The 25,863-nt window shown below is 42.8% G+C and overlaps 1 protein-coding gene across 3 annotated transcripts in view; it reads right to left on the minus strand.

Moving 5' to 3' along the window:
• Window positions 1–25,863, minus strand: part of bcas3 (BCAS3 microtubule associated cell migration factor) — a 463,665-nt gene that overhangs the window by 293,930 nt on the left and 143,872 nt on the right. For 2 of the 3 annotated variants that reach the window (XM_079559235.1, XM_079559237.1), the window contains exons 17-20: window positions 24,877–24,915; window positions 8,901–9,025; window positions 7,829–7,994; window positions 7,663–7,760 (exon numbers count right to left, since the gene is read on the minus strand). In XM_079559235.1, the coding sequence (XP_079415361.1) occupies window positions 7,663–7,760; window positions 7,829–7,994; window positions 8,901–9,025; window positions 24,877–24,915 (428 nt within the window). The remainder of the gene's footprint in view (window positions 1–7,662; window positions 7,761–7,828; window positions 7,995–8,900; window positions 9,026–24,876; window positions 24,916–25,863) is intronic. The other variant, XM_079559236.1, reaches the window with a different exon arrangement.

Below are 25,863 nucleotides of genomic sequence, written 5' to 3' on the forward strand. Positions count from 1 at the left end.
AAAATTTGATTCTTGCCTAATTTATTGAGTTTTGAACCCAAACAACTTATTCAAAATCTTGGTAATTTTTACGAATAAAATACCTTAAGCAGCTAGTTACATTTGCAAAATATCATCCAGGGTGATCAAAAAAGTGAATGTTCTCTGTTTGTTTCCCTCTCCTGTGCCTGCCTTATCTGGGCCCCTCAGCCCCTGAGCCCGCCGCCTCCAGCCTGTGAGTGCAGCGATCGGCCCCGCGCAGATGGACAGGTGCAGATAGGAGCGAGGAGTGGCGCCACGGCCGGCTCCTGCAGTCTGACCGACCCTGCAGGACGCTCCTCTTGCTTTCCCCCGCTCCCTGCATTTTTAATCAGCTCGGGTCATCCAATATAGAGCCACGAGACCCGAGAGCTCCGGCTGTCAATCAAAACGCCAGCTAACGTACGCGGGCTAACGGGCACAGCGTCTCAGCGCCAGAGTCCGACTGGTGAAGGCAATTAGAGTGTGGATATTTATAGACGGGCTTACCGGCTGCTCGCGGCTGCAGGTGCTTTTAGCTCCTGCTTACCACACTTCAGCCACTGAAGTTTCCACGCGTCAACGTTTCCTGGAGAATGTGTCGGATAATATATCTTAAAGAAACTGGATTAGGCTTGATTCTGGCCTCACAAACTAAGTCGGACACATATTTATTCATTATAATTGTGTGGACGTAATTTGGGGAATCATTTAACATTTGTCACACTTATTCAGAAGGTCAGCAATTCAAATCGTAGCTCCGGCCCTCCTTGTCTGTGTACGAATGCAAAGTTCCAAATTGGCAGTCACGCTATAGGTTAGGGAGTACTTCAGTGTCTCTGTAGGGTAATATAACCTCTGCATTTGAAATGGAGCCAGGCTAATGATCACACTCACTGGCCGGAGGAGTGACCATTGTGCGTAAGTAGTGGTGGGGGAAATCTACACAGGGAGAGAGACAGAAACTCCACAAGGAAAGGCCCGAGATGGAACCCAGGACTTTTAAGCCTGGACCTTGTTGCTGTGAAGCGAGAGCCCAAACCGCAGCACCACCTTCAGTCAGTCACATGGCCCTGAGTCAGTCTGACCCCGGGCAGCTGTGGTTCACACTGTAGCTTTCCTCTACACTGAGTCTGGAGTGAAGCTTGTCAGCTCATGCTTGTCAATCACAGTCCAAATGTAAACCATGCTGATTATTATTCATCTGTTCCTCCTCGGGTCAGTATCCTGGTTTTACACCCACACGTCCAAATGGAAAAGTTAGCAGCTCCATATTGTTTTATTCACCCATCACCCTGACCACTGTCATGATCTGGGGTCTTACACCTTCAGGACCAAGGCTCTATATTGACTTGGGCTGGGTATTGTTAAACGGGATCTACTTGGTACGGACCGAAAAGCTCCGGTAGAGAACCGTTGAAAAACTAAGATTCTGTCAGTGCCAAGTTTCAGTACTTTTTATCTCTAGACGTCAGTATATGACCTGCAGTGAGTCTAAAAAGTAACATGAATGTGAGCAGATAATGAGCTGCTTCAGCACAAGAGCAGACGTTATCTTAAAGTGAAGCAAAGCTATAACTTACTAAAACTACTCATGAGAGATGGCAGAGCTGGTCTGCAGCAGGACTGACCCAAGACTAAACCAAGACTTTGACTAAACTGGTTGTAAACCAGGACTGAATAAGAAACTAGAGCACAACACCCTGGTTCATAATGTTTTAGGACATTATGAACCATTATGAACAAAAGTACACCCAAGTCCTGGACAATTTGGGTATACTTTTTTATACCCAAGTTATTTTAAAGGTACACTGTGTAACATTTTGGACTATACTGTTGCCGGCAAAACAAAACATGCTCTTTATGACATAAAGAATGCTATTACTGCAGTGTGTAATAAACGAATGGATTTGGATGAGAAACTAACCTGCTTAAATCTCAAATTCTGCTGACTTTAGTCACATCTCCATGGAGACGAGCTGGAGACGCACCCACTCCTGGTGAAGTTTACAGTCATATCTCAGGAGGGGTGAGCCTCATAAATGTTTGTTTGTACATTTATGAGCTCTTTTTCAATTATGAAAATATCTGTCATAAAATAAATATTGGGTAAAATTTTACGCGGTGTAGCTTTAATTCGCTAAAAAAAATCAATTCAATTAAAATAACATAGGTATCAAAAAAAAGGTATCTGTAACGAAAAGCGGATACTGTTAAAGTAGTGGTGTTGGACAGTACCCAGCCCTGTTGTTGACGTTATCTAGAGCTGAGAAAACCGAAATCCCAAACTGGCATATCTGGAAACGTCCACAACTCAACAACCCAGTTCCAGATGACTACTTCAAAAACCTTTGCCATGATGGGAAAACTCCTGGACGACGGAAAGCTTACACAAATGTATGCTGACTTAAAACACCCCTATAGGACTTAGCTGTTTGGAAACGTGCAACGATCTGAGACAAGCTAAAAACCGAATACACAAAGTCGTGGCCTTTCACAAACTGTTCAGTGACGTGGCGCTCCAAGACGTCCCGCAGTATTTCTTTAAACGGGCGCTCCAGGTATGCTGTGAAACACAAGCCTCGGTAAAGCATGACGCGGGACAGAACAGATCCCTCATAAAAACACATGGGCTCGACATCTTCATCTCCCTGACTGCCACACTCCTCGTGCCCCGGGACCCGCCAGCGCTCCAGACCAATTAGCCGACACCCAAAACTCCCTCTAATTCCGTAATAACAAGCGGAGGGAGAGCGCGGCGAACACTTAAGGATCCCATCGTCTGAAAAAAAAAAAAAAAAAAACAGAGGCCTGTAGACTTGTACGCATGGCCACACATTGAACCAATCCGACCCTCTGGTGTAGGCCAACATCTTCAGTTCGTCATTACAAACACTCAAATATGTAATTAACTTCACCGAGAAGCGCTCCGGGGCCGAGAGCTATGTTTACGCTAGTCTTCCGCCCCCCGATTCTGCGCGGCCCTGGGTGTAACTGGTAGGAAATCTCCTCTCAAATTAGTGCTAATGGTCTCCCCGAGTGTCAGAGCGATGTGGGTGCGTCGGAGTGACAAGAACACCACCGTACGGCGCGCCAACTATGCAGCGAGCCGCCGAAATAATGAGAGGAGAAGATTCATGGCGTCCGCATTAGCATCCCAATTAGGAATACAGTTGTTATCTGCCCCGAACCAGCCGAGTGTGAAGCGAAGTGAGGTCAGCGCGATAGGGTTTAGGATAAGGAAGGAGCTGCCCACGACTTGTCCCGCTGCCATTTCCCCTCCAGGTTAGGGCTTCGTAGACGATCACTGTGAGTGTTCCTTCTCCCAGCGCCATGGAGCCTTGATTTATACAGGAGGAGGAGGAGAGAGGAGAGAGGAGGCTCCGGGCTGGACAGGATTCTATGCCAATATTTCAACAATAAACTTCATATTATCTGACAACGGCTTTGTTTATTTTTTGTTTATCTCTCTCGGTAAGAAGGAATGATGTGCAAACAGGAGGGAATAACAATAAGCTGTAGACAGTGAAGAGTGTAAAAGACAGAAATGCATCAAGGTACATGAATTATGAATGAAGTTGAATTCATGTAAAGCAGCTGCATAAAAGTATTCAAAATAAAACTGACAAGAGTGACATGTCTGCACTTTAAAGCAGTGGTTCTCAACTGGTGGGTCGGGGAACAGTTTTCAGTGGGTCACGAGCCACTCCCTAAACACATTTCCCATTTCTTTTTATATTTATATATATGGCTTTATATATATGGCCGGGTATTGTAAAAAAAAAAAAATCATACCGATACCTGAAAGATACTTTTTTAGGCAAGGCAAGGCAAGTTTATTTGTAGAGCACAATTCATACACAAGGCAATTCAAAGTGCTTCACAGTTGAAAACAAATAGAATCAATAAAAACATCAACATAAAATGATGTTATTAGATACCTATACTCAAATATTTGTTGTCTGGAATCAGAAAACAGAACGATAATGTGTGGAAGATCTGCACATTTACAATATCGGGTTCCTCAGTGTCAGGAAAAATGGGGGGAAAATGGGGACTAAAAATAAGACAAAATTGTAAAAAAAAAAAAAAAAAAAAAAATTGAGAAAAATGGGGGATCTAGGATCTAAAGAGAGGAGATTTTTATTTCAGAACCTACTTTTGATACTTTCATTTTTCAGATGCCAGGAGAACCAAATTTTGATACTTAACGGTACCCAGCCATATTTTGAAAAAGAATGGAATTATTTATTTATTTATTTGATAGGGACATGTGTGAACAATAAACATGTAGCACACTACAACATTTATAGCCAAGGCTAATTTGCAATGTCCGTCCCTAGAAGGGCTTTCACACAGAAAGTACAAAAAATACATTCACAGTAACATTAATTAATTAATTCTGATATTACACAAAGGAAGTGCATTGAGTGCAGACTAAAAATGATTGCATACTTGATCTCTTTTTAAAATATGTTTTAGTTCATTTTTAAAAGCCCCCCGGTCTAAGTCCTGTTTCAGCTCAGGAGGCAAAGAGTTCCAAAGTTTAGCACCCTGGACGGTAAAAGCTGACTGTCCAAAGGTCTTTTTCCTAACGGGTACTTTCACATTTCCATTAGCAGCTCCTCGTGTGATGGAGCCCACTGATCGAAGTGGAACTATGAGCCGTCTGAGAACATCAGGGGCCGTGCAGACATTTGTACATTAATTTTAAGTTACAGAATTTAATAAAATTTTCAAAGTTAAGAAAGTTTAACCTCTGCAATACTACTACCAGAGTCTGTTAAAATGACAGCTATGGGATTGTTTGTATAATCATTTCTGCTTTTTTTGGCTTGTTTAAATCGTATTCAACAATAATTTGTCCGGAAAATACAGTATTTTTTCATTACATATTGCAAATTCTTTCATATTTTCTTTTTGGATCCCGACGCCACACCAGTTGAGAAACACTGCTTTAAAGGATATGTGCACTGGTCTTCTGTCGATGCTCGCTTTACTTTTCTTTGAGTAATAATATGTCCTGTGATGTAAGGTGGTCCTACCAAATACTAGAGCGTGTGACCTTTTATTTTGTGGCAATTTTTAGTTTGGTCAGGCAGTGAAGGTGCTGTATATGATGCCGTAGAACAGGAATGGTTAAGATTAGGAAAAGGGTTTGGGTTTGTTCTCTAAGGTCTACAGATGTTCATGCTCTGAGCAATAATCTCTGCTTTTGTGTTCATGTTTTGCAAATGTTTTATAAAAAGGTTACAGAGTTTTCCTGTAAATAAAGTTGACATGGCGAAAGCAAAACTATTCAATTGCATAGTTGTGCTTGGAGGATATGAGGCACAGAAACGGGGGCAGTATCTGTGAGAGTATCTCTGAGGGAGGAAATGCTGCGTCCGGTGAGAGGAGAGTCCCCGGCCTCTGCATGTGGCACCAATAAGAGGCCAAACAGAGGCTTTTAAACAGTCAACGCACACACACACAAACACACACACACACACACACACACACACACGCTGGGGGTCAGGGCGCTGTGTAACCACGCAGCAGGCCGGAGGAGGAAACATACACCAGTGAGAGCAGTGGACAACCCAAACATACAGCACACAGCAGGCGGGATTAAAGACAAGCATGATAGGAATCAATACATGCTTTTCAGTCATGTGGCTTTTGTTGTTATGGCGGCCGTTTTGAATACCGAAGTAGAATTATGCAGTACAATAACATGGAACAATAGCTCTACTCAGGATATAAAAGAAAGACAACTGACTGACAGTGGCATTTTTATTTACCCGTAGTTATTGCTCACGAAGATAAGAGTAAAAACACGGCCCCTGAGAGGCACGTTTATGTGAAGAAACCAGTGAGTCAGTGTTGAAGCTGCTCAAGATGCTAGCATGCTACCGGTTAGCATTTAGCTTCAACAGCTCAACTCTGACCTCTCCAAGAGAAAGGATACAACATGCTGTTACTGTAGTATTTCATCAGTGTTCATAGATGTGAGCCGCACATGTGTTTATCATGTTGAAGCCATTGCTAACTGGTAGCATGCTAGCGTCTTGAGCAGCTTAAACACTGACTCAGACTGAGACTCTGTTGACATGACAAACTGTAAATATCACAGAGAAAGGTTTTCTGTTTCCTCTTTGATGTATTAATTTAGTCTTCAGAGTGAAGCAGATCTTTAGTAAATCCTGTAGCTCGACAGATAGAGCAGCTACGTCTGTGCCACATTTGCTGTTTATATCACATAAACGTGCGTCTCTGGGGCCGTGTTTTTACTGTCATCTTCTTGAGCAATGATTACGAATACATAAAGACATAAAGATGCCACTGTGGATCAGTTGTTTTTCATTTTCATCCTGAGTAGAGGATTAGAATACATTGTTACATGTTACTTTGGTATTCAAAATGGCCGCCGGAACTATGCATGATGTCATTGGAAGCGCATGGATACAGGAGTGGGATTCAACACTAGGGATGCACCGATACCGATACCAGTATCGGGTATCGGGCCGATACCACAGGCTTGTACTCATACTCGTACTCATTCATGAGGTCCCGATACCAGAAACCGATACCATTTGACGTGCGGCCAGCGCACCTACGAGGCGCACCTCTCAGCTGAGGAGAGAAAATAGCAACAAACTGGAGAATTCTTTAGTGGAAATACAATATTCCACATAGAGCTGACTTTATTACAGACTGCACTCTCTAAATCAGAGTCTGTGCTGGATTTAACCACAGCTTCATGTTGTTAGTGCTGCAGCGTCTGCAGTGTTTACAACATACAGGCTAACGTTGCTAACTCGCGGCTAGCGCAGTTTTGGCCATTCTGACGCCGTTTTATGCCCAGGGATTTATTCTTCTGAAACACTAACCCAGCGACTAAAAAGTCCTCAGAAAATCCAAATAAAAGAGATACAGCATGTTTATATTGAGCCAAAATGAGCTGCAGCAGAACAATGAAAACGCTGTTGCTACTCGCTAAGTTGCTACAAAACACACGAGAAAATCCACACGGAGCTGAAGTAAAGACGAAAAGAGACCATTAACCAGTAACCATCTCAATACTATTGTTAAATAAAAATACAAAAATGAATAAAGCACAGGCATTGGGGAGCTTTTGGACATGGACTTTTCTGTCTATGATGGACAGAGCAATAAAAATTAAAAATTATATTGAATGAAACTAAAAAATAAATAAATAAATGGCATCAGCACCATTCTAATATAACTGCTATTAAATGTGTCACCTGCTTTACTTAAGGAAATGTACATGAGTAAATTTACTAATTACAAACCAATCTGCTGTGAAAAAAGTAAGAATGTTGAACAAAAAGCCTTGTACTCGTATCGGTATTCGGTATCGGCGAGTACTTAAATCCAAGTACTCGTACTCGTATCGGTTTTAGAAAAAGTGGTATCGGTGCATCCCTATTCAACACTGACAAAAAATGAGGAAACATGTTTGTACGTTTGTTATCCTACTAAAAATAAGTTATCTGTTAAACATTGTAAAGTTAGATGTGTTTTGGAGAAAGAAAACATCCACATTTGAACAGAGCCAGGTTTAAATATGTGATATAGCCAAACTAGGCATGTGGGACTCAGAGATGTGACTTTTCAGTGCAGGGATTAGCAAAACCACCTTAAAAAGACACTGTCACTCACCAGCCAACAGATACTGGTAATACTGGACCAGGTCTGACGACATGACGAGGGGGTGGTTAGCGCTGAACGGAGGCTGCAGCTCGTTCCACTGCGGAGTCCTGCAAAGACGATCCACATTAACAAGCGTCTGGTGTCTGAGATTGCTGCTCTGCTGTGGTTAACGCACCTGGTGAGAGTCCAGCAGGCCCGCGGACAGGTGCTGAGCTCCAGGGGGGTGTCGTCGCTGATTTTGGGGGCGATGCTGATGGGGCGCGGCTCCAGGACGTGCTCCACTAAGTTCCCGTAACAGCTGAGGATGTAGAGGGAGTCCACCACCGACTGACGGGACTGGTCTGGGAGGACACCACAACGTTAGACTCGGAACTTTGTAAACGTTATGCTTTTATCGCTTTTATTGTAGAGGACGCATTGAGTCCAATTTCTACCAACAGACAAGAGGAAACAGGAGCTGGAGCGCCAATTTATGTATCCACAGCTGTACATTCCATGTTTTCAATTGATTTGCCAATTTAATGCCCAAAAGGTTGAGCCCCTGTAACTCACTGACTCTCAAGCTTTTACACAAATGACCTATATTTGTTGCTTGAGTTCATTTCAAGATTAAACTTTTCCCATGTTACACTGGTTAGCAGTAGTGGGGCGTTTTGTAATATTGTAAAGAAAAGCAGCGAAAACACAGGCCACGGTACAGAATAGTGCGATGTGGTAATAACACTGGAGCACATGGGTTTGTGTGAAGGCTTGTCTCCTGCAGAGTTAGAGGAGTGGAAGATTCAGGTTCTTTTAGACAAATCTGATGCTGCCTGATGCCTTTTCAAAGATCTGTCATCGGACACCTCGAACTGTGTTTTAGCTTATGTTTTGGGCTGACGTCACATTCTGCCTGAGAGACTACACTGTGATCTTCTCCACAACTGTATAACTCAAAAACACAAAGTTATGTTTGGATTGAAAAATGACTCTCAGGCAAAGTAGTTCAGCACCGATATGACCATTAGCTCTCTGTCCGGTCCCTGATGGTAGAAGTTGTGCTGTTACAACTCACCTCATGTTACAAACATCCCCGGACACAACAGGCAAACAAATATGTTACATTTCAGCCCAAACTGCAGGTTGAGAGTGATTTAGAAGATAGTTTGTGTGTTGAACAAAGTCTGATTATCAACAAAGAAAGTTAGATTTTGATTCCCCCGCGGAAACCCGTGTACACAGCAGCATTAGTAATCATGTAGGCTCACCTTTCTCCCTCTTGATGTTGGGGTTGGTGAGGAACCAGGACCTGGAGGCGGCGAAGAGCGCAGCCACGCAGAACTCCCCTCCGCTGGACTTACTGGGCGAGATCTGAGGCGGCGGCTTCGATTTACTGCAACAGTTTCCAAAATAAGGCACGGGTTAGACAAAGTATATTGAGAGCATTCCCAAAAGTGAGCGGATAACAGTTGAATGAACACGGTGCACACATGGACATCCTTTTGGACACATACTGTTGCACAAACGTTTCTAAACATCGTGTTCTGTAAAGTCACAAAGTTCTGAGCTCAATGGTCAAAGTGTCGTTTGCTGTAAAAATGTAAATAAGATCCACCAAAGAAGTGTTTGCTTTTTGCAAAAGAGTGTTCAAAAGAGCAGGAATGTGTCCAGTGTGACCAAGAAAGAAAAGTACAAAATAAATAATTGATCACAAACTTCGCTCAAGGTTTTGACAAAAAGAGTTATTTGTGCAGTGAATGGCACTTAGTGTTTGATCAACTGAGGAAAAACTGTGAAATAAGGACAGAAATATAGTACGAGACTTGAATGTTACTGCAGGATCAATGTAAAGAAGTGCGTTTAAATATCCCAAAACATTCAAATAGATAAATCCCAGATGAGGATGGGCTTGTAGTTCATTCCATCATGAATACTGTACCCGCTATATTTTGGTAAATTTACAAATAAAAAAGGGTTTGATCTATTTTTGCAAATGAACTCTTCAACTCCGACACAAAGTCCCAGTATCATGTTCAAAGTGTTACTGCAGAACGTCAGAGTGAAATGGCTCCTAACAGGTTTGTGCAGGATAAATGCTTTAAACTCTAGTCAAGGTGAAAACAGTCAGAGGCTATGGGCTCCCACGGGAACATGACGCACTGCACGGCCCATGCGTGTGCATTTTAGGGGATTTCACTTCCAAGGGTCTGAATATGCAATAACATGACGCTCGACAGTGCAGGGCATCGCCAGGAGCCCAAGGAAAATCCCATTCACTTTTCTGAAAAGTTTTAAGGCACAGCAGAGGCCGATAGTATTTGAGAAAATAAATACTGTAAATTCCAGACTATTGAGCGTGCCAGTAAATAAGCCACACTAACAAAATGTAAATATATATTTACACTGGTCTATAAGCTGAGGCTGTTCCAAGCGCATTTGAAGCACCATCAGCCACTGGAAATACTGGGCTTTGCTCTTTGTGTGTCTTTGGTCAAACTTACCAAGAGAACGGCGGCCTACAGGGACGTTCACTTTTATTAAAGTGTGTTAAGAACTTCGATTATACTATATTTTAAACGCGCGTGTGTTCAGTGAAGCCAAAGCACTGCCCGCACAGCGACTCCTCCTCAGGAGTGGGGCCGGGTTTAGAGCCGCCCTCCTCGGGAGCTCGGGAGTTTCCTGGTGTTCGAAGCTGCTATGAGCTGGGTCTGTGGTGACCACTCGAGACTTTTGATACCTGTGCCTCCATAATATTTCAGCAGTGAGAGAATTAAACGCATTTATTTAGGACTTGAAGCTATGTTAGCTATAGCGTGCAAGGGCATCCTGCTGCCCCCGCTCTGGTGGACAGATGTGGAGGAAGACAGCAATATTCAGTAGGACCATCAAAATCTATAAATTGGGCGCACTGTTGTATAAGCCGCGAGGTTAAAAGGATGGGGAAAAAGTAGTGGCTTATAGTTCAGACATTACAGTAGTTTTTTTGTACTTTATGAATTGGCTTTTGATTGTAGAGCGCCATAGGTGATACAATACTTGGTCCACTAAATCAACACAAATCGACATTTGTGTTCATTGATGATCACTAATTTATGAATTTTCAAAGGGCCAAATATGTTAGACATTGAAAATCTCAGTCATCAAGAATAATACCATGAAATTTCTGATGAAAACATCGGAATTTATACACATTGGCCGTAAAATTATAGAACTATCCAGCTGGGTCAATGATCTCGACTGCTTCTATTATTATCCTGGATGCCTGAGATGTTGTTTTGTTAAATTGGACGATGACACATGCAGCGTGCTGTGTTAGAGGTCAACATGGACTGTACATGTATCTGGCATTGTTGATTAAAGCTGTGCGAAGCTAACAGAGCTCAAACATTTACAACAATTTAGCTTCTGTCTGCCTCTCCCAACGATTTCTATCACAAGCCCCTCCACTGTTTGAAAATCTGGCCCAACAATGTGATCATAAAATCAAGTGCCCGTAGCCAATATTTCCAGAAGCCTGCGATCATGAATGTATGACTTCTCTCTTATCTAAGCCCTCTGTCCCACTTCCTGACAGTGAACAGTGAATTTATCGGCTCTTATTGGATTATTGGCCATGTCAGGCCCAGTGGAGGAAGTTTAGGCTGCAGTAAGGCGCTCCATATGGGAACGATCAGCCCACAGTAGCTAAGAGCGGGGCGTACTGTCCGGATTCATAAGCAGCTCGGACGAAGGGAAAGTGCCCCCGGAAAAACACAGGCATTAGGTCATAGAGTCCCAATGTGGCTACGATAAACCTTCACTACACTCTAGCGAGTTTAGGTATAGAAGTGTGGGCCTGTGTGATACCAGTTCAAATTTGGACTCAGATTTGATCATTTATTTGAATGCATGCAGTAAGCTGCTCTTTAAGGGATGTGGTATGTTGCTTGGAGCGCCCTCTACTGGAAGCAGGGAGAATTATACATCAGCAACAGAGTTTAAACTCCCAGCTATGCCGATGCTTGGCCACAAAACAACGTATCTTCTTGACAGGCCGGGTCTGACTTTGTGCCACGACATCACGGGCGTTACAGTGCACAGGTGTTTGAAATCTTCACCGTCACAAGGCAATCACTGCCAAACCTTGGATTGGATCAGCAGAGAGACACAGCATATGAAGAGGCTGTATTTGTGGTGAAACCGTGGGAATTAAGTCAAGAGAATACAGTTGGGGCCATTGATTGGATTTATACGATAAAAACAAGATACAAGTCAATATTTTAGGCAGCAGAGTTAGTTAGAGATATGAATAAAATAAAACCACATACCACTGTTAAATCAACATAAAGTACTACTAGCTACTGATACTTCTACAACTACCACCACCGCAGCCATTACCAAAACAAGCCCCACAACTTTTATGTCCATAGTTTAGTGCATTGCTAACCCCTAACTCGAGTTCTGGCAATTATTTACGAAAGCGTTCTACAAATGGCATTTTACATCCACCTTGAAAAATGAAAAGGGCCCCTGGTTAGTGTTGGTTTACCCTGAGGGGTCCCTTTACTGGTTGGAAAACACAGCTTTGGTGAGTGGCAGCATTTTAGATTTCAAATGGTCTGCTAAACCAAAAGAGACAGTTTGACTGACGACGTAGCAGATTTGGCTGGTGTGTGCTATTGTAGCTGACTGTTATGGCCCCACACTTTCAGCAGGTGTTCTATATACACTTCAATCTAACCAGGAACAGCCTCGCGCTTTTAATGAGAGCTGGAGACTCCATTATTCTGACTGCGTGTGGCAGAGTGGGATGCGGAGCAGCTGCCAAGGCCCCGACCTACAGGATGAGGTCAATAGAGAAGTTGCACGGTGTTTGCGGGCGCTGAAATGTGCGTGATTTTAATTACCAAGTGTTAATGTTGGCGGTGCTGTAGGATTGGCTCGGTGCTGAGGAGTTATTATAAATTTCTGCTGATCTGTGAAGCGTGACTTTCTTCAGGACTTGGCGTTTAAAACATGCTTCCTTGGCGGCAGGCTGGCAGGGTTGTTAGAATTCTCGCCATAGCGTGTGTTGTAACGTACGTGTTTTTAAAAAAGCCAGTACAATCAGAAGTCATACCTTAAAAGGCTGTACAGGGAGGCTGAGGCAACACTGGTGGACCACACTTTTAAGCTGTAGATGCTCATGTGAACACAATCACATGACAATAACTAAGTCATATATAGAATATTTATGAGAATATTCAACTTTTACAAAGAAATGTTGAGACAGGAGAGCTCAGTAGAATTGAACTGACAACAGGTGCTTGGATTTTGGCAGCAGAGGTCTACCCAAAGCAGAGAAACAAACAGAAAAGTAACAAATATATGTAGCCTTGAACCACGGGTCACAGGAAGAGTTTTTTTTTTTTTTCCCAGTTTGAATGGGCATGCGTCATCCACAACAGCAAACACGAGGGATGAGTAACTGATCTAAACAATGCTAGCCGTGGTACAAAGCCGCGCAGTCTGGGACCAGGCGTGATTTCTTCGAGTTCCCGATGGGAGCAACATATCAACCAATCAACAAGCGGCGTGCTGCATGTTTTGTAACTGAGGAAGTTTGTGGCTTTAGGCCCTGTCCACAAAAAGTCAAGCTGAGGACTAAACGCAAAGATATTTTATCAATCCAGTGTATCGTCCATACGAACCTGCCGTTTTGGGGGTCTGTAAACCAACATTTTCCAAACTAGGTCCCAGAGTGGAAAGATCTCAAAACGCCGTTTACGTGGCGCCCTTGTTACGACGTCTCCGCAGCTTTTACTAAAACGATGACATCACAGCTCCAGAGAGGTGTCTGTTATCCATAATCAATCAATAATATTATTGGGACTGACAATAAAAGTCCGGTCACTGACAGGTTTTTCTGCTTTAGTCCCGTTACGTCTGAAGAATAAACTCTCCTCCTCATCTCTTCTGTAGATCCTAAATCCTTGAATCAGTTTCACTTTCCCTGTTTACATTCCACATTCCTACATTCCACTATCTACACCTTGTTCTATTATCTGGATTAGCGTCACAGCGCCTCACACAGGCCTGGCAGATGAATCGCGTTTTCACAGACCCGAGTCGACCCATGTGGACGCACACATTTACTAAGCTGGCTTTGTGCTTACAAAGAAAGTTCCTGAAAATGTAAGCGTTTTGTCTTCGTGTGGATATAGCCAGAATCCATCGGCCGGAAGAGTGGAGACAACCACCGAATTAATGTTGTTTATACCACAAAAACGTAAAGATACAAACTTCGTAACGTTCATTGTGTCTACTTGTGTTCTAGTATCACTTTTTTGGTTCATTTTGTCAGACACTAAGGTTAGAGATGTTAAAGATCTTTTACCTTTACATGTTTCAGCCGCCATCTGCAGGCCGTCATCAGAAGTATCACCGGCGTGCGGTGACGTGTCACTTATCAGCTGTTCTTACTTCCGAGGCGTGACCAGTCTGACGGTCCCAACAGGTCCGACAGACTGGTCACGCCCCCTGCCGCCCGGTGGATTCCGCACACCGGTGATACTTCTGATGACGGCCTGCAGATGGCGGCTGAAACAGGCAAAGGTAAAAGATCTTTAACATCTCTAACCTTAGTGTCTGACAAAACGAACCAAAAAAGTGATACGTAAAGATACAAGTAGTCGTTTGCAGCTCGCTTCAGATTTGTAATCAAGTCAACGCGAATGCACCCAAAACCACCGCTCTCGGGTCAAGAGCCCCTTTAGGTCGACCTGTGTGAGAAGGCCCTTAGAGATGAAGCATCGACATCTACTTCTTCAGAGACGTAATAAAAGAGGACAGTGAAAAAAAAAAAAGAAAAAGCTCCAGACGGTCCTGCTTTTGAACAGAAACAAAGAGCAGGAGTGGCTCGCTGGCCAGGCAACCAATAAATAAGCTTCGGGGCCAATTCATTGAGTTGTCATAATAGATCAAATGATTCCTCCCCCTTGCTATCATCACACCAACGTTGACAAACCCTGTGTTCGATTTTTCAGAGGCAAAAATGTTCCAAATGTTTGTCGTTTGTTTCCGTTCTCATGTGACTGCAACTACATTCTTCCACAAAATGAAACTAAATCCAAATCTTCCCTCTAACTAAAACAAAGTGTCACCCGCCACATTATTGTGAACAGTGAATTTAAGCCCTCAGATGAAGTTTCCCCATTTCAACACGTCCTCTCCCGGCCACTTCCTGGCCTCTCGCATTGTCTTTAATCCCTTCATGATTGCGTTTGGGAAGTGATTCATGTCCAGAGAGGAACTATTTGACCGATCAACTCAGCACCTTCGTTTCATACTGCGCTTATGTGTCCGCTAAACATAAATTATTCACCGTATAAAGAGCCCATTGATTCGGTACGGGCCGGCTGACCATATTCTATGACCAAACTTAACATCGGAGGGCCGGCCCGATGACGGACGCGTTACTGGCAAAGCTCTCCCATGCTTTTCCCTGTCAGCACTTCATAAATTACTCCGTGGATGCGAGAAGATGTCGATGTCTTTGTTTAAGCTGAGGGTTCTGAACCGGCCGGTCACAGGAAACAGCTTATAAACAATGCAAGAAGGAACATTTAAAGGTGTTAAAATGACTTGGATTGGGGTTGTGGCTTGTTTACTCCGTGCAAATCTCTTCCCGGAGGTAGTAGCTTTGTGTGTTTTGGAATCCAGACAAGTTATTTTGCCCGATTTCCAATTTCCGAGCTAATAAAAAAAAAGCTAAACTAGTCAGGACAACTCATAACAAGACTCTAGAGAACAAGAATTTCGTCAGTAGGTCAATGAGGAAGGGAAAAGAACCTTCCAAATAGGTGGAGTTTGCAGAAGAGTTGGAGATAAAGTCGCAGTCAGGATATTGCTTTGGCGGACGCGGAGCTGCTCCCGGGGCAGTGTCCTTCAGAGCGGCCCAAATAAAACGCTCCAACTTTGCAAATCTCCAGCGGACGTTGGGATTAGCTTCATGAATTTTGGCGCGCGTCCACTCCCATTCAGAAAACATGAAGAAGTCCGTGGTATACGGTCAACTGTGGCTAACCTCGTGCAAGATTTCCAAAGGATTTTTTTTTATAGCTTTATAGGAGAGTCCTGCTACTGGATAATTCAGACAAATGCAATGATGTGTCCAGCAAGGTCGTGATCGGTGTTGGGGTAACGTGCTACTTAAAGTACTCAGATTACGAGAGAGCAACAAGTAAAGTAATGAGATTGTTTTGCATTTTCAGGTATTCTAGTACTAGTTTCTTTTTCAAATCAGTGATGTGGTTAGTTTGGATCGATGTCTCCCCTGTCTCTGAAACTTTACAGAAACTCAAGTAACATGGAAGAGTTTTCAGCGAGCGCGTTCTCATCGTGGAAATACTTGCATTATTTTGAACTTATTGGTGAAAAGGACGATACAGAGCCGGTGGTGAATCTAAAGAGGAAAAAAAAATGATGGAGCTCGTCCTCCAAAACAACAACGCTTAGCTGTTGGTATGATGGTTGTTCCAATGTCCTCGTAGCTGGCTATGTGGTTGAGGAAAACTGTACAATTAATCTAAATCAAGTTGAGTATGTTGTATGTTACTGATTAGCAATTCAATGCATTTTGTAATGCGTATGTTTGTAAAGTAAGAGCACCTTTTACAGACGTTCTTTTTTGTTGACAACCTGTTGCAGTTTCTGACGGGCCCAAACTGTTTACATATAGCAAACCAAGCTAAGGAGACTATAGGCCTGTAGTTCATGCTCATTACTGTATTGCTGTCATTTGTGCAAGTACAAAATAAAGCTCAGTGAAGATAATTCATTGTGCTATTATTTAATAACTTTAGTGGTATCTGGCTGTGAGTTAGCTTTTTGGGAGGGGCTAAGTTTGTGAAATGGAGCATTCCAAATCAGAAAAAAATGAATGACAAACGAAGACAATACAGTATATAGATGTTTATCATTGGTAACGCATGAGTCTCTCCCTCATTACCTCCATAATAAAGTAGCACAGTGACATAAGCTACTTTTCCACTTAACGCATTACTTTTAAAAGTAACTTTGCCCGACACTGCTGGTGATGAACACAATTCTGGCTAAATTTCCTCGTGGGGGGGTTTATGATGCAACCCTTTAAGAGCTTGTTACAGTATTTGCCATTTGTGCATGTTTGACACCTTGTCATGGACCTCCTGTTTACCCCAAGCTCCACCTCCCTGCTCTCCATAACCAGGAAGTGCTCTCCTTACCTTGATCAAGACTAGTGATCAAGACGTGTTTGAGATCATTACCAAATACCAGCAAGAGTAATACTCCCTCTTTAAGTTAAAACATTTTCCCTTGTCTAATCAGCTCTTTCTTTCCAAACACATTCCAAACATCTCGATCCTTCATGGGGATGAGTGGACGTATATCAATCATGACCAGGCTAATAGTTTTGTTTAGCATCGGTGCCACTTCCGGGTCTGCTGTCACTCTAAATAATCTACATAAGCGTCATGTCTGTGTGTTTAAAAAGTAAGTTATTCCGCGCCTGTTTTGTCTCCAAACCATCGACAAGCTAATGGCTAACAGCTAGTGCGCATGCTCATGGTTCTGCTCGGGGGGGGTGACACAATTGGGAAAACGTGAAATGTAGAGGACAAAAAAGTGCACCATAGTAAATCCATAATAGCGAAAGTGTTCCAGACTTCAGCAGAAAATAAATGTGCAACAATTGCGCAGACCTCCCATGCCGTATGACGCCCAGGCTAATAGCATTTTTTTTTCCTTTCTCACTTTTTCCTCCTAATGTGCTGACTGGCAAACACAGACGTGAGCGATTTACATGAAAGGGATGCAGATGAAAACAAGAGCTAAAAAAAATGATTTACATGTCGAAGGGATTTAGCAGTGGACCGCTGGAGTTTATTCATGGTCATTGGAGAGAAGAGAGAGGAGGCAAAATGAGGTCACGAGGCACCATTTCGTCAGCCACCGAAGACGGGGAATAAAGGAAAATAAAGCTCGGAAAGTGCGGGGCGAGGGGGGCGCAAAAAGCTCGTCCTTTTTTTGGTGAGGTGTTTAATTGCTCAAAGCCCCAAAGCGCCATCATTCTCTCCTCTCTGGAAAAAACGTCAGGCTCCTCAAAGGCTTGTGGTTCCCTGGTTTGAAAAGAAGTTCCGAAATGCTAAGATCTTTCTTGGAGAGAAGAGACAAGAGTGAGCGAGATTGAAAAAAAAAAAAAAAGAGTTGAAAAGTTGGCTAAAGTGACACGGAATGTGAAAGGGAAGATATCATAACTTCCTCTCAACATGTTATTTTTGGAGGGCAGAGCGAGAGTAAGTTATGAACTTAAAGAAAACATTGTCTTAAACTGAAAGAACAAGGAAGATTTGCTTTCCAAGTCATCATTTATAGTGCACAGCAGGGCCCACTCATATGAGCATATTGTTACACTAAACTACATAAAAAGTATGATTAAATAGGGGCTTAATGGTGACGCGTTCGCCCGCTAACCCAAAAGTCCCAAATTTTCGTTTAGCACCAAAATAGGCAGGTTTGAGTAAAGCAGTTATCAGAGCCATAATATCTTATTGCTCTGTTAAGTTGGAGGAAGACCAAACATTGAAGATCATTTTGATTGATAAAGGAATAAAAAAACCTTTCAAATAAGACTGCGGTTTGTCTGGTGTCAGTCATAGACGGGTTTCCGTTTCTTGAATTACCCATGATCCTCTGCGGCTCGTGTGCACTTAATGTACAGTGGGAAGAAAAAGTAAGTACACCGTTTGGAATTTCTCGCATTTGTGCCTAAATTGGTCACTAAATGTGGTCTGATCTTTATCAAAATGATATGACTGAGTAAACAGCGTCTGCTTAAACTAAAACCACCCAAACATTTACAATTTAGCACATTTTTATTGGCCATAGCGTGTAATTATGTAGTTATAGCTGCAAAAGAAGGGTCCGCCAGCTATTTAATACAAGGGTTCACTTATTTATTCCGCGCTGTTGTGAATGTCTCAGGTTTTTCTGCATAATAAGCTGATACACTTATGAATGCATTTTTACCACAGGGCGTGGACAACGCGCTATCATCAATGGACAAAATCATTCACAGGTTTATCAAGATATTGTCCAGAAAGACCTGAGACATTCACAACAGCATAGATTTGTAGAATAAGTAAGTACACCCCTGCATTAAATGGCTGATTCTTCTTTTGCAGCAATAACTTCTTTTCTGTACTTGCAGATTAGCCTCAACGATCAGGATGAATCTGGGACCATTCCTCTTTACAAAACTGCTGCAGTTCAGTGAGATTCAGGCGGTGTACTTACTTATTCCTCCCTGTCCTATGAATGTTTACATGCTATGGCCAAAAAAGATATGATAAAATGTAAATGTTTGGGTGGTATTAGTTCAAGTAGACACTGTTTACTCATTATTATGATTCTGATGAACATCGGACCACATTTAGTGACCAATTTAGGCAGAAATGTGAGAAATTCCAGTGTACTTACTTTTTCTTCCACCTATATGATTGCGACTACTCTGGGATACTATAGTGGCTAGTGTGTTTTTGACAAGTAGCCATGTGATTGATGGGGAGGCCAACTTAATCATTGTAATGAGCACATGCATGACAATCAGGAAAATTAAAAGACTTAAAATTAAAGGAAATGTGCGGTTTATCAATTTACCTGTGATGAAATGTTGGGAGCAGACTTTATAGTGTCTTGGGTCAGGATCGAAGCCCTCTCTGTTTATTCTCCATAGATTTCTTGGTGATACATTATGGGATATGGAAATATTGTCTCTTGGTGGTGTCGGGATCAGCTCCACACAACACAGGTGTGAACCACTGCTTCAGGATATTATCAATGATCCGTAACACAAACAATTAGACACTTGTTGTTACAATTGTTACAAAGTGTGACGTCATCGGAAATCTATCTGTACCGAGCTCTGCCCAGTTGAGTCTTTGGGCAAGACACTGCACCTACATTCCCCACAAGAAGCAAGAAAGTGACAAGAAACTTTAAATGTATTTCTAATGTACGTCAAAGAGTATCTGACATCTTTGTTGACAGACGGCTCCATGATCACACAGGACTATCATAAAGTTTTCAAAAGCTTCATTTTGAGTTTAAGATGTGGCGGCAGCGGCACTAAAACCATACGATTTGAGTTCGCAGCATACATTACACCGCTAATCTCTGCCGTGATTTGGAAGCCTTTGCGTTTTCAGGCTTGCTTCCAGAAAAGTCTTTTAACTCTCCAAATGTAAACTTCGAAATTCAAACGAAACCATAATTTGTAAGCTAGTTTCATGCTCGGGGGCCTATTGTTTATCTGCGCACTCGCCCTGACCCTAAACCGCAGCTGACCGCTCACCTATATAAACTTATATCCACACGGCGTAATACATCACCCCAAAGGCTATAATTACACCCCGTTTGGACCCAGTTTTTGTTGAGACGTTTTTTTTTTGGTTTTTTTTTCAGTGTGGTCTGGTCCTGATGAGACCTCAGAGCGGTCCTGATCCTGCCAACGGGACTCTCTTTCTCCCAAATCCAGAGACCAAAATCCGGGTTTACTCATCTGGGTTTTAAATCAAAGTGAGAGAAGAGCGTCTGAAGTGGTGAGGCTTTCGGCTCTTATGTGAAAAAGGGAAAGGGGCCAAGGGAGTGTTTTTCACAAGTTTGGGGGGAAAGTAAAACGCAGGAGAGGAACTTGAAGATATTTAGGGGGGAAAGTAACATGTGAGTAGTTTTGTGATGAGTAAGTACGCTGTAACAAACTTCAGTACATTGCAAAATCCATTTGACTTTCCAAAGTTCTCCTTTTCAGGTTTTTGACACAGTTTGCTCTTAACAAATAAATCCAATCTTCCAAATAAGTTGTTGAATTATTGCACATTGACTCAGTGTTTCTCCATTGATTTACATGGAAAATTGTGTTTTCATGCATGAGCCATATTCTTGAAAGGTTTTGCCTCACATTGTCACAAACCAAATGTCCGCTTTAATAGTCTTGCAGTTAAAGGAACAGGCCACCGTTCTTCCATACTGAGATATGTTCTTACCTGAGCTTAGACGAGTTGATGCGTACCTGTCTGGTCTTTGCGCGTGCACTCAGTCACGCGACATGTTGTTAGCATTTAGCTTGTCCTCCTCTCCTCTATGGGGCCAAACGGGGGTGAAGCTAGAAGCAACTTTGAACCGTGTAAAAGAAACAGTGCTGAGTTTTGGTGACTGTTTTTGAGATTCACATGATCCAAGTATAGTTACACAAATTAGGCAAGGCAAGGCAAGGCAAGGCAACTTTATTTATACCGCGCATTTCGTACACAAGGCAACTCAATGCGCCTAATTAATTAAACATGTCAATTTTCTAAGCCGATAAAAAGGGGTTCAAAGGGGCGTAATAACACCTTAGGAGCCCTTCGACCGCTCAGTAATATCTTCACTTTTACGGTGTGGAAGTCGAAGTATTTAATTTTGTGGAACTGTAATCGAATCGTGTAACTCTGCACATAATCGGATTTACATAGAGGAAACGTGGAAGAGCTTGGTCGCTTCTAATTTCACCCCCGTTTGGCCCCATAGAGGAGAGGCTAAATGCTACCAACATCTTTGGTCGTTTTGTGTGACTGAGCACACGCGTAAAGACCAGACAGCAACGCATCAACTCGTCTAAGCTCAGGTGAGAACATATCTAAGTATGGGAAAACGATGGCCTGTTCCTTTAACAAAATGTTGTATGTTTGCTCAGAAAGAATTTTTCAGTATCTAGTTCCTAGCCTGATTTATTAAGCTTTGAATCCCCCAAAGAAACAAAGTCGAATTTGATGTTTTACAGATATTATCACTAATATATTTATTCAAAATCTTTGTAACTAATATATCAACACAATAAAATCACAAATCTAAATGGCTGCCTTGCTGATTCTCATATTTCTGTCACTTTTCTAAAGGTTCACATTGGTTTCTCTTACGAAATTGTGCAAAATTCAATTTTATTCATGATTTCCTCAATTTAGTTCCATTTTAGCCTTGTTTTGGACCTGGTTTGGTCTACTTTAAGTTTTGTTTCACCACAATTTGCTAAAAGATAAAAGGTGAAATGAAATGTACTGCGTTGAAATGTTGGTTGTATATTTTGATTTACTGTCTTGAATATCAAAATATTGAAGACAGTAAATATTGCCAGAAAAAGTAATCTAGAAGCAACATGGCAGCAGCAGCAGCAGTAGCAGTAGCAGTGGTAGTAGTAGTAGCAGTAGTAGATGCACTGGTAATATGTAGGAAAAAGTAACAGCTGCAGTAATATAGTAGTAGCAGCAGCTCTGGCAGCCAGGTTTATTGTAGTAGTTATAGTAATAGCAGTAAAATAAACTCAATTTCTCCAGTTCCGTCGCTCTGTGCCAAGATATTTTTATTTAAGCTGAGCTGAAATCTGATCCAAATATGTCGAGCCCAAGCCGGGCTGCGCGGACACACTCTCCCCTCTCCCGCCGAAGCTGGAATCCATTTTGTTTGTGCCCCTTAATTCGGCGAAAAGGCAGCTCGCATGTCATTTCCACTTTTAATTTCGCCGACGGAGACTCTTGACTGGGCTAATAGCTTTTCCTCATGGACATAATTCAATCCGCGACGTCAGCCTTCAAAGTCCATTCACATTACTGGGAGCGGGGAGCGAGGGGGAGGGACGGGAGGGACGGGGGGGGGGTCTAAGTCGAGGACACGTGTTGAGATTTGTGGCGAATGTTTAGAAAATGTCCCAGATCACGCATTATTCAGGTCTTTGAACTACCTTTTGGACGGATCAGTGCTGGTATCCTATAGCTCACTGGGCCTGGATCTCAAAAAATCGCCTTTTTGCTTCACTTCTAACGTCATATTCCTGCCAAAAAACAAAAAAAAACAAGTTGCTCGCAGCATCGGCATCATTATTTTCAGTTATACGGCAAGAAATACCAAAGCTGACACGCCATAAGTCTCTACTACTCCTACTTTCAGTGGTTCTGGACGCTAAAGGTGCCAAGGATTTGTTAGCCCGCCATTGGTTAAAAACAACGGCTCGGATTGGATTTCTTCACATTCCTCATTCCAGTGCCTTTATAAGAATATAGGGGTTGACAATGAAAGGGTTTTGGGAGCAGAGCAGTCAAACAGAGGGCACATCCTTCAGCGTCAGAGTTATTACTCCAGGGCAGAGTAAGTGAAGGTGTGCGTTCATGGGGCTTTGTCAAACACGGAGCGAACGACAATCTCTGGGAAAAAGCTTGTGAGAAACTCGGAGCGCACCATCAAAGAGAAGCCGTGAGTGTCGTTCTACCAGATTGAGTAGCTTTAGCTCAAACTGTCATGCGAAGTGAAGGTTGGACATCGGGATAAATCAAACAAGACTTATGTTACACAAACATTGAAAATCACGGCCTTCACGACAAAACAGTGTTCGCCAAGAACTCGCACATGTTGATTTTCAGTCTCGTTTTCAGCCAAACTCCTCCCATTCTCCATCTTCAGGCAAAATGAGCAGCAGCGAGACTTTTTCCAAATCAAAAAGGTGAGGCACTGACCAAAAAAAAAGACGGTTTTGGAGCCGCACCAAGCAAGAGGTTTTTTGCCTACTGCGAATGTTTTAGATTGATTGAAGAAACTGGAGTGCCTGGAGGAAACCCACCCAGACACGGAACACGCAGATTCCACAAAGAAGGGCCCAAGAATCGCAGCCAGGACTTCCTTGCTGTAAGGCAAGAGTGCAAACCACTAAGCCACCATGCCGCCACATGAATACAGGAAGAATTGAGACGTACAAAAGGGTTTGTGAGCGCGAGAAAGAGGTTCAAGCTGTGGTTATTAGTGTCTTTTCAACTTCCTTGCTCCAGCGTTGCTGCTAAGAGACATCGGGCACAGAGTACAGAATGTTTTTTTTTTTTTTTTTTACAATGCCCGCATCCAAGTTTACGCATAAGTCATGGTAACACCAAGCTGAGGGCTTAACCGGACTCAAATCTATAGGCACAGTGACTCGGCTGCAAAACTAAATTCCCCGCCCTAATGATGTGTGCGTTTGAAAAGTATCCCTTCCGAAATCGCCAAGGACTAACGGACAAAAAGAAAATACTTCAATTAAGAGCGGGGGACCACAACAAAAGCTGAAACTGGAGAGCGGGAGGAGGCGGCACATGGTCCTGGTTTGGGGCAGCGGCGGCGCAGAGAGGAAGGAGAAAGCTCAATCATCTCGATTTAAGTGCTTCTGTCAAAACGGAGGGTCTTTTAAGAGCTCGGGAGCGTCTGATTTCACGAGACGGCGATGACATGGCGGCTGAATGCGCGGAGCTGAATGGGGACGGGTGGATCGCGAGGAGACGGTATGTGAGGAATGAGAGAATGTATGTAAAAGAACCTGGATTCCGTTGACAGTTCCGGGAGCGACGGTGGCGCCGAAAGCTCGCCGAGACCGTAGAAATTGCCGGTTCCGAACACAAGTTGCGATTTCGATTCTGTCGACCGGTCGCAGCCTTTTTTTCTGTTGTTGTTGTTGTCAAATCACACCCGAACTTAGCGGCAAGAAGCATCGCTCGCAGGAAACAATGGAAAACAGGCCCGCAAAGTAAATGAGAACAACATGTCAAACACAAAAGAGTCGTTCTTCTCCAATCTTGGGGATTACGACGGTCGCAGCGACTGAAGACAAAGACGGCCACAGAAAATGACGACAAAAGCCCCACAGGCCTGTCAGGGGAAAAAAAACAAAAGATTCCTAAATGAAGTGAAACCTAATGGATGGCTTGTTCTCACCGTGATACTTGCCGTTGTTCCGTAATTAATCTACGTAACTTGCTTGTGGTTCGTCATCTGGTTTACATCATTATGTGCACATGCTCTATCAAAAAGCAAAACTTTAACGTACAAAATAAATCACCACTGCAAGACATGAACTGGCAAATACAGCAAGGCCTCGGGACAACAAAATGGGATGGAGAAGGGAAATGGGTGCTTCAAATGTGGAGTACAAATGACCGGTAAGAAAGTAATCGGAAAAAAAACGACCACCTGAAATGAGAGAAATATGTGAAAATTGTTTGAGCTGAGAGACACGATCCCTTAGCTCAAACGGAGCTATCTTCAATCCCGCTCAAGTTCAATGGTAACCGGTTAACCTCATTAGAGGAGGTCGTCTCTTGAATGGAAGGCCATACAAAATGATAGAGTGGGGGGAGGAATGGGAGGAGGTGCGGGTGGAGCATGCTGCCCAGAAGAAAGGCCAAAACTCACCAGGGAGTTTTAAAGCATCCTGCCCCAAACAGGTAAGGTCTTCATGGAGAGAGAGAGAGAGAGAGAGGAGACACCAGAGAGGGGGACAATGAGACACAGAGAGGCCACACTGTTACTGAAGGCAACATGTCCAAACATCTAGAGGTGAGCAGAGAAGCCAAAAATATTGCAGAAATCCCCTCCAAAAAGAAAAAAGGTCACCCAGTCTAATCTTGTGATTTTGGTACATATTTGCTTGTTTTGCAAAGTCACGAGATTTATGTTTAGTAGAGTTGCATTAATTTTTCACCAAGATTATGTATCAAGGCGAGACGCTGCAGGTGAACACAGGGGAAACTGAAATGTCTTTTGCTGGACATTGCTGATATAAATATGAGGGAAAAAAATAATATTGAAAGATTTTTGCCTGTTTATGTCTTCATATACATTTAGAGGGACTATACAAAGTTTAAAAATGTTAAAATTATGTATTTTCCTCCCCCTACATGTTCCAGCCATGTCCTAATGTGTAGAATGAGCTCAGACCTGTTCACCACAACTGCCTCTAAAATCCTGCACTGTCACTCAGAAAGGCGTTAATTCGGGTCCGAAGTGCCGTCATGCACGAGCTAAATATAGAAGGTGCAGTTACACGTACGACCTGAGGTGGCAGTAAAGAGCACAAAATGGCCAACTTGAATCTAGCCTCTTTAAGGCATTTTACACCAGGAAAAAAAGGACAAAATGCCTTTATTTTGTTGAAATATTAGTAAAAAGGGAGAAATTGCATTTTTTTTTAAGAGGGAAGAAAACAAATGATGTAAAAGAAAAATGTTGCCTTGTTTTTTGCGGTTCAAAGCTCAATAAATCAAGCGGGGAATTAAAAATTGAAACAACTCGAAAATAGTACAAGGCCTACTAAAGTGGACATGTTGCTGCGAGAATGTAAAGTAAACCTTACTTTTAGATAATGGTGATATAGAAGTGCATATTTCTCCTGTCTTTAGC

This window comes from Gobius niger (assembly GCF_951799975.1).
Source record: "Gobius niger genome assembly, chromosome: 1".
Taxonomy (NCBI): Eukaryota; Metazoa; Chordata; class Actinopteri; order Gobiiformes; family Gobiidae; genus Gobius; species Gobius niger.